The following is a 10,025-nucleotide window of genomic DNA, read 5'->3' on the forward strand; positions in this document are numbered from 1 at the left end:
AGCAGTAGATGGCAGAATAGGTTATTTTTACTTTCAGAAAATTTAGCAAAATCACCTTTTACTAGGATCTTTTAGAGAAAATGTGTATTAATATACCGTAGCTATAAAACTTTAGCTATAAATTGTCAGTCTTAAACAACATAACAGAGAGAAGGTATATTTTCTTTCTTCTAATCTGCAGTTTTTCAAAATTCACAAGTTAAAAAAAAAAAAAGACAGTTATTTTACTCTCACAGCCCCCTTCTGAGAATGACAGCTTTCTGAAAACCATTCATGAATCCCAGCATTCTGCACCTGCAGGATTTGTGACTGACATCTAATATCAGACTGCAAATCAAGTCACCCTAATGATATTTAATTACATTTCCTAGGAGGGAGTAAAAAACAAATGTGAAATAATAGAAGCTGTGACAAGCCACAGATCCTGTTCAAACACAACAAAATGCACTTGAAAAAAAACACAAACAGTAGAACAGCTCCCAGGACCATTAAGTAATCTTGTTGAGAATAGCCAACTATTTTACAATTCTTTAAGCTGTTGAAGCTACATCAACTGCAATCAATATTCATCAACTTAAAAATCAGAAGAGTTAAGAGAGCACCCAAAGACAACCCAAATTATTCTTCCTTGATGATAATCATTCAACTTTGATTTTATTTTTATTCCACAGCCATCTCTGCTAAACTGCTACTACAGCTTTAATATGATACAGCTCCAAAACAATAATATTTTTTCTAAACTGATAAAGATTCTGAGAGAAACCATTATACAAAACTAGCCACTCTTCAGTGCTTTATTCTTTAGCCTAGATGAGCATATTGGAATACATTTTTACTTAAGTGTGATACAACGCATTTGATTCAGAAATTTCCAGTGGATGTATCTAGAGTGTGACTTTCACTCAAAGGAAAGTTGGAAGCACCAAGTCATGAAACATAAAGTTACTCATAATTTGCTTGCTTTTCATAGCCCAGTGGGGAAAATTTCCAGGGATAAAAATCCAGCTTCCAACTACAGTCAACAGGAAAAAAACTATATAACCACAACTCAATCCAACTCATGAATGCTACTCTTGGCCATTAAGAAACAGGGTCCAAGTTACCACTTGCCTGTTAAATCAATTACAAACACTGGTCTTCACTGAGAAAGGGGAGTCAAAGAGCAATCACAAAGTCTTGATATATCGTGCATTTTTTAGATCACTATTTTCTCATACATAAGTAATTTTACTAAAAAAGGAGTATTTCAGGAAAGTTTCTCTTAGTGAACGAGCAGGAAGTTTTCATCACTGACATGTAGCTGAGCCCTACACTGCTCCATTCCCCCCTTGTATTCCTGTCATATCCCCATAACCAATAACGGCATCCTTATCCCTGAGACACCAATAAGTACTGTTTTAGGAGTTGAAACAGGATAAGTGAACAGGAATATATATATAAAAAAAAAAAATCAACTTTCTCTAATATCATCAGACAGTCATCAACTAAGTGAGATTTAAAATATGGAAGACAGGCATAAACAGGTATGGGAAAGGAACCTGAGGAAACTTACTTCATCGTAACTAAAAATGGCAAGTTGGCATGCACTTCATACAGAGTTCTCCACGAGGCTTTACCATGTTTCAGGGCAGAATAGACTTAAAATGCCAATCCTACTATCAGGCTCTCCCCCACTTCTACCATGTCTGTGCTCAACCCTACTGACCTCAAGCAGCCTGGCAATAGCTATCACCAGAGAGAGGTCTGAATTTCAAATTACTTTTTACCATGCATCACTGTTTTTCCTGTCATTGTAGATGTACTTTCCACTACTATTATAGACTTTAATAATCTTTCATGATATCCTTACCACATCTCAGCATTTACCTTTGTTGCACTGTCCATTCTCCTTCTGTTGTACAAGTAGGAGATGAGGATCCTTTCAGCACATGTTCCAGAGACACAGAGTGAGAAATTCAACCATCAAACCCAACCAAGCCAAATATTGCTACTGTTCAAGGCAACAGCCAATGTCTGATGTTTCACAGGAGAGCAAGAATAAATGAAACTATAATAAATACATAAAAATCTTTTAAGCGCATAATGTACAATGTTGCATGGAGATCTGAGACTTTTGTTGACCTTTGAAGATGCTTGTTCCGGCCCTGAAGTATAAGATATGGTAACTCCATATGTATCAATACCAAAATCAAAAGTCAAACTGCTGGGTTTACATAAAATCAACAAACAAATATGCATGTGTTTTAGGGCAAGTGATGCTTTAGACCTAAGAAATATCCAGGACTCAGTTAGGATCCAGTCCATTTCTCCATAAAGACGAATAAGGAGAAAGAAAATTTTCAACCACTCTGTGCCAGGCTCCCACACGAACATGCACAACATGAGAGTAAAAGCAGTGTTTTGATCACTGCTCCCCATCCTGGCAAATGGGCAGGAATGGAACAGAACGACTACCATTTCCAGCTCATTGTTCAATATCCTCCTGGCAACATTCTGCTTCAGAATAAAGTAAGATATAGTGGGAAAAAGACTCTCATCTTCTCCTGTTTAAAAAAAAACAAAACACAACACACAAAGAAAGCCCCCAGAAACAAAGACTGTAGTTCAGTTCTGTCTACATTGTCTTTAACTGTACTGACAAAGAATGGAGAAGAAAATTTGTCATAGAGGTAGGTAGTTTGAAAATTGGGTTGTAACGCAGATTAAACAATACTGTTAGAAAAACAATACGATCTGAAGCACAAGCCATTTAGTAAAACAATAATTTCTGTAACCATTAAAAGCCCTGGAAAACTTTCAGCAAGTCCCTGAAATGGCAAATTGAAAAGACTAACAGTTTGACAAATGCTAAGAAGTCAGGTCAGTTTGGTGCCTTCAGGTATCCTGTACTTTTTACATGGAAGCAAGAATGGTCATATGACATATATGCAGGTTCATAGCCACCTATACATTATCTTCACATCTGTTTCAAAAGATTGGATTGAATGTGAAATATAAAGTGTTTTCTATCATAAACACACTGAACTGCAATGTTACTGCGATTCTGCAATGAATCTTAGCAGCATATTCTTCCAATAAATCATAGTGCCTCTTTATAGTAATTCTAATTATCTTCAAACTGTTTTCTGGAAAGGATACAAATAAAGTGAGAAGTCGAGGAGTCTGTCTGGCTTTGAGATTCAGAGACAGGAATATTTCCAATCTTGTCCTTAAATCCGATGTCCAAGAGTCCTTGAAAAGAAAAACAAATGACAGTCATTCACCAAATATGTACACTCTCATCCTGAAAGTACTGTTTGGATCACAGCAACCTTCCACTAGTAAACAGGATAACCAGCATTGAAATGAATATTCCCCTCACTGTTACTGAAGTGAAAGTGTTTGCTAGTTAACATAAAAGTGTACAGAAGTTAGAGAGAGGTCAACATCACTCCTAGATAAAAGCTCTAAGCACACAATGTAGCTTTATTTCAAATCTAAAACTATCATATAGGGTTGGAGCCTTGTATGCACATGCAACAACTGCCCCTAAATTCGAAGTACATTTAAAATATAACCAACCTGAGAAAAAGATAAAAAGATTAATTTTAAATTTATTAAATAGAGTATGAAACTAATGAATTTCCATTGCTCAGTTTTCAAAAAGTAATCACTGCCATCATCTTTCACTCCTAACAAGATCTGGGGATTGTAAATTTTGTCAATAACTACTGCAAGCGTCATGACATGGCATCAGTGATCAGGGTACAACATTGCTAAAATAAGGATTTAGAGAAAAACAACTCATGTACAAAAAACAGACCAACATATCAGCCACTAACTGGCATGCTGTCTTCTGCCTGACAGTGTCTCATAAGTACAAGAAAATAACAGTTATGGAGAAAAGCCAAAATTAACCTAGGAATTCACCAAATACTTGCTCCTTCAGTTAAGCTGCTTTCTGCTTAGCAAAAAAAGAACCAGCCAACAGATGAAAAAGCAGTATCTTCCAACAAGTGGCAGCAGCTTCCAAAATTTACTGCTGTGTATGTTGCAAGCTGTTCTCACAGCTCAGATTTGCCCTTATTTCACCACACTGGAGAGCATACAGAATTTACTTGCTGCATTTACCACCTCAGTATCCAGACAGTGGTGCACCAAAGTACGCTGTATATTACCAGAGGAACCACGTCTCCTGCAGAGAAGTGTGTATATTTTTCAAGATGTATTACATAAACAGCTATATAAAGCATCAGACGCCTGAGAAAAAAAATGTGCTGTAAGAACACTGCTTAGTAGACTAGTGACTCACTGCTGTTCTTTCTCAAATGTAAAACAATCTGTGTTTCAACACTAACATGGAATGAGCTGTACAGTTCCCACAAGAAAATATGAGCGGCTGTGGACTAAGGGCTTGGACACTCGATTACTATGAATAAACATGAGGATTTCATCTTAGATAACACATTCAAAAAAAAAGCTGCTAAGTATAATTAAAAAAGAGTAGTCATATGGCATCTCTGAGGTCAACCACTACATTTCATTATTTATAGCTAGTTCCAAAGGAAAACGGCAGTATATGCCTTTTTTGGTCTTAAACTGGAGCTCCTCATGAGCTGGTACCTCCAAAGTCAGTCCTAGGGCAAGTCATTCAACTTTTGATTTGATGTCATAAACTGTGTGGCAACAATGTAGGCTGAAGAGATCTCCTCCCACCACAATAACTGCCCGCAGCTGCTTAGGTAAGCCAGCACAACTGTCCATGGGGTAGGATGATAAAAGGCACTTCAAGCACACAACCCTGAAAAATATCGTACGTATTTTACAGACAAATTCATGTACGTGTGTGTGTCCATGGGAGCTGTGTACACACAGGCAATAAGGCAAACTGGTTCCTCGATCCAGTCCAAGTGCAACCATGTAACCAGCCCTTTCCAGCACAACCAAGAAGTTTCCAGTGCAGTTTTGCACTGTGGGAACAAGACATCAGCAGATGACACCATGGCTGTAATTTCCCCACAGGTATCGCCACACCAGTACTTTGGAACATCAGACCACAGCTCTGCACATCATCTCCTAGCTATCAAACTGCATGATGCCCAGAAAGCAGTCAAAATCATGGTGTTTTATTACCCATTCATCATTAGAATAACTGTAGATCTTCATCACATTGAAAGTGCACCCGCAAGTGATACTATTTTGAAGTTCAAGCACACTAATGTTTACCCTCTCTTCTCACCTTCCACGTGCAAGCCTAAGAACTGAATTCTGAAACAGCCATTCAAAGGCAAAGGCTGAAACCTATTTCACAAAAAAATTAACTAGGAAAAACGTCTGTGGCAAGAGTCATCAAACCACCAAGCAGAGCTATGCTCTTCCAGCAATTTTTTCTGGGGGGGTAAATGAGTAGGGGGGAAGAGTCTCATAACACAAACAACACTGACTCATTTTCTGTTCCACAAGGATTGCTTATAAACTTGACTTTCTCATTTCCACGTTCAATGAAACTGCTGCAGACTCCTTATGTCTAGCTATTGTGTTTCAAATCCAGCTATATATACACAGATAATGGGCTTGGGCAACAACCTCTAAAACAGTAAGTGGACTTGAACTACTACACAGTGATGCCGAGACGTGTGCATTTCAGGGTTGTGTGGAAAGGAAGGGGAAGCAGAAATTCTTATTTATGGACACAAAGCTGGCATACCATTTAGGACTCAAGCAAATATAAAATATGTATTTACTATGATACTCTGAAATTAATAGCAGTCTTGTAACCCTTTCTCCATCAAATATGTGTTCTTTTATGATTGTACGGTTCTGTTAAAGGAAACAATGAAATTGATTACCAAACTAAACATCATTCAATAACTACCACCCCATGAGAAAAGGCATCCTAAATACCACCTGTGCAAAACAGATACTTACTTGGAAAAGTTCTTTAAATAACGGATGTACCATGGGATTCGGAACAAAAGGCAAAGCATAGAAGGGAAGAAGCTCTGTAGTCTGGCTCAGTGCAGCTCCTTTTGTTTCCAGGTACGCCTTAAAATAAGAAATCCTTTCCTCAAGTTCAGCTTTGTCCTAAGAAAGAGAGCAGATCGTATTTATTTAGATAACTGCCACTCCAAATGCACTGTAAAGCTGGCAAATATAGACTTAAATACACTAATATCAAGTTTGAAATCCCAGAACATTTGTTATCTAAAACACAACATTTATTTAACTAGAGAGCATTATATCTTGTTTCCACCACTCAAAAAATGAAAATTTAAACCACTGTTGTTGTTTCTGTTATCCAAGTCCAACAAGACAATGAAAATCGCTTTTTGAATGTAAATTACTCCTGTCCACTTCAGGCTTGGTTTCTAAAGCAAAGCACTGTTTCCATACTCAGGGCAGAGGGGAAACACCTACTTCAGACATGCTGTACTTCAGTGAGAAGTGCAGAACCACAAAATCCACTCACACAGCACCAGGAAGGGGAGCTGGCACACAGAATAGACCAAAAGCCCCCCAGATTCTGGAGAACACACTGCAATCATCCAAATAGTCCTGTAGCAGCTGACAGGTGTAAGGCAGGAGCTGTTAAGCCCTGGCTGATCTGCCTGACTCCAGGATATGTAAATGTCTCTTATCATAAAAGTCTCATGTAACAGATATTTTTTAACCACTTGGAATTACAGTTTTCAATATGATATACTGAGCCAGTCAAGATTCAGCTTTCCCATGTTATCAGAAATTTTTATATTTCAACACACGGCTTCAGTCCAAACTGAAAACAAAAAATAAAGTGGTTTAAGTCTTCTACGGACCACAATGAGAGGTCTGAGAGTATCAGCATGCTGGTGTTTTCCAAACTAAAATACTTCAGGAGCTCCAAGATAAAGACACTTTTAATTTCCATCTCTGTACTTCACAATACAAGGGGTCTCCTCTAAACTGAAATGCAGCCTGCGGCCCCAAAACCGAATGCATATTCTGGGCATTATTCTTGCTAAACATCTCATCCTCATCCACACTACAGACAAATAAATGAAGTAAAGCAAACAAAAAAAAAGTCAAGTTTGAACTGTGAACTGAACTTACAGGCTTTCCCACAGAGTGTTTTAAGAGGTAAGTGGCAAAGTGTATGTGAAGATAGAACTCCAGCTTCTGGGCAATCAATTTACTGTCCTGGATTGAAGATGAAACATGCTCATCCCAGAGCTGGAAGAAAATTTTCTGCTCACCATTTTCAAATGCTGTAAGCAGATCTTTCTGCAAAGGGGAAAGCATCCAGTGAGAAACCAAACACAGAAAAGCTACATTTTTTCAGCAGTAGGTTAGTGGACGAAGAATTCAAGTGCCATATGAACACTTTGAAAAGTCTTATCCAAAAGCTCTCACCATTCAATGTCCACCTAAATATTCTTTCTCTACCTATCTTTAGTACCTTTGAGAGCCTGGAGCAACCATCAATACACGAAGTAAAATCTAAGTTTTCAAGCATGATGACCTGGGGACCCAGCTTTATCCTCAGGGACAAATACATCCCTATGATGTGTGAACATCAGTCTTATCAAAGTATGGCAAGCTGCAAACCTAAAATAGCATTAACCAAAACTACTCTCAGGTTCAAAAGGACTGGAGTTCTGCAAAAAAAAAATCCAAACTTGAAGGTTCCTGCACTGAAAGAATATTGCTAGCAGACTTTTTCAACTCATCAAGAAACTGTTCAGAGAGTTCTGATAGTATCACTACTGTAATAATTCATACAGTGGTTAGTGGCCTTTAACTGGTTTTAGTATTACTCCAAATAAGTGTAAATGATACATTACCTGAACAGGCAAGAATTTTGAGTCTCTTGAGGAAACACCTGCTGGTTTAGGTAGTGTCTTGCCTTTTGTTTTACATTCCTTTGTAAATACTTTCACCGTTTCTTCAAATTCAGCAAAATCCAAATACTACGAGACAAAAACATCAGGAATGATGTGGGTTTTTTTGTATTATTAATGTTTTAATAAGTGACCCATGAATGGCCAAAGTTCTTTAAAGTTTCTTTGTAGCACGGTCCAAAAATGCCAAAGATTGCACAGTAACAAACCAAGAACTGGTACCTCACATGGTAGGAAAATACTGTTTCTGAATTAAATTTCTTCCTGCATTGTAGAGAATAGTACTGGCAACCAAGCACATCCTCTTTGAAAGGATGATGCCTTTCAATTTAGTTAATAATTTCATTAGATAAAAGAAAAAAAACTAACAACCATTAATGCTATTACTTGGTTGAAGAAACAAGTAAATAACTTCCATGTAAATAATGTTCTCAGAAGGCAGAATTCTTAATTGTGACTTTCCTCTCCACAGCAGCAGACAGCTTGAATCCTAAGCCAGTTCGCTCATCTGAAGCTGTGCAAACCAAATTAATGACCAACTTATCAAGCACTGCTCTCTGAGAGAAGCAGCCCTGCCTCTTCTTCCCACAATGTTCAGTCACTGTGTTACACACAACTTTCCCCTCCTCAGGAGTCTTAATTATTTGTTGCTGAGGCAAGACCTCACATTTCATTTTGCAAACTTGATCTGTATCCCTAGCATTGCCACAGAGAAAAAGAATCGTTTCCTTTCTCTACTGCTAACATAAACATTATCATAGTAATAAATAAGTACTTAAACTTCTGAAATTTCTTAAACCTGTTTTCTGAGATCCAGAAAAAGATTCAAGTTGTGTATGACTTTGCCATTTGGTAGACTTTTTAAGTCAGGCAGTAACTGTGCAGGCTTTCAACAGACAGCCTGGTGAAAGCTGGGCACAGCAAGAGCCAACTGCAGCTCCTGGTCCCCCCACCACAGCACCAGCATCTGTGGAACCATGCAATGGGCTTGATCACACAAGCACACAAGGCAAGGAGGTTAGGTTTTTGGTTTGGTGTTCACTTAGGGCCCTAACCTAGGTCACCAACACAGCTGATCAAAGGAATGAGGCAGTCACAAGCAGCGGAGATGACAGTTTGTGTTTCAAATCATAAATACCCCATTTAGCCAACTTATCCAGAAGGCTGAAGCACAGACTACCATAGAGGCACTTGCTCTTGAAAACTTGTCTCTCATTGTCCTTTTCACAAGACTGTTTCAGACTTTTGAATATATTCTGATTACCTTTTATGAGTAATATGGATAGAGGAACGCCTAAAATCCTGCTTAGACATTAAAACCATGCAGATCAGTGACTCAGTCACTGGATCAGTCTCAGGACTTCAGGCTGGACTTTGTCAGTTTTAGGGTTTTTATGTGCCTCTGTGATTTATACACTTATGGAACAAGGTGGCAGCTAACCAATGTTTAAAAGATCTCTCACCATTATCATAGTTTGGACCTGAGTCCTAAAGCTCTCTGTGGACCTAATCACCTTCACTATTTCTTTAATGGAAGCCTCATTTGCAATGAACAACAGATAATTCTAGACTGATTCCATGTTTGACTGGTGGCATTTAATGGACATCGAGCCCTTTGAATCTACAGAGCATGACAGGAGTCAGTATGATTTCAGAATGTAGCAAACACTTGGCCGCATAAATAACTCTAGAATTTAGACCACAGTTACAAAGCCTGGCTCTGAATACAACCACTATGAAATTTTGCCTTGTTAAATTCAACCAAAAAAAAAAAAAAAGAGAGACAAGAAAAAAAGAGACAAAACCAACCTCTCTCACCAGTTCGAGTAACTCAGCTTCATAAGCTAAAACGTCCCCCATCACTATGCGTTCCTGCTACATCTCACCGCTGAAAACCTAGAAAAAGGCGCAGAAGAGGGGTACTGGCAGACAGCCCTGTGGTTCCCGGAGCCCTGCCACGCACAGCCCACCAGCCGCCTCATCCCCAACCAAACCGCGTCAGGAAGACGGGACGTCTCGTCCCTCTCGCCCCTCCTCGTAAGGTTGCCGTAAGGGCCGCGGCTGTCTGGCCGGGACGCTCACCGCGGCTCCTCACACATCAGTCCGCGTGTGCGGCCCGGTGCCGGAGCGCTGCGGCCGCCCCTTGAAGGCTGACAGCACGCGGATCCA

The 10,025-nt window shown here is 39.0% G+C and overlaps 1 protein-coding gene across 1 annotated transcript in view; it reads right to left on the reverse strand.

The window, feature by feature from the left end:
- ARMC9 (armadillo repeat containing 9) overlaps positions 1–9,719 on the reverse strand; it is a gene marked incomplete at its 3' end in the record, with an annotated part of 60,668 nt that extends 50,949 nt beyond the window's left edge. Inside the window, exons 1-6 of the mRNA XM_008948948.1 lie at positions 9,666–9,719; positions 7,800–7,925; positions 7,069–7,239; positions 5,908–6,063; positions 3,139–3,231; positions 1,867–1,891 (exon numbers count right to left, since the gene is read on the reverse strand). Of these exons, the coding sequence (XP_008947196.1) occupies positions 1,867–1,891; positions 3,139–3,231; positions 5,908–6,063; positions 7,069–7,239; positions 7,800–7,925; positions 9,666–9,716 (622 nt within the window). The remainder of the gene's footprint in view (positions 1–1,866; positions 1,892–3,138; positions 3,232–5,907; positions 6,064–7,068; positions 7,240–7,799; positions 7,926–9,665) is intronic.
- Positions 9,720–10,025: the final 306 nt, after the last annotated feature.

This window comes from Merops nubicus, unplaced genomic scaffold, assembly GCF_000691845.1.
Source record: "Merops nubicus isolate BGI_N331 unplaced genomic scaffold, ASM69184v1 scaffold8531, whole genome shotgun sequence".
Classification (NCBI taxonomy): Eukaryota; Metazoa; Chordata; class Aves; order Coraciiformes; family Meropidae; genus Merops; species Merops nubicus.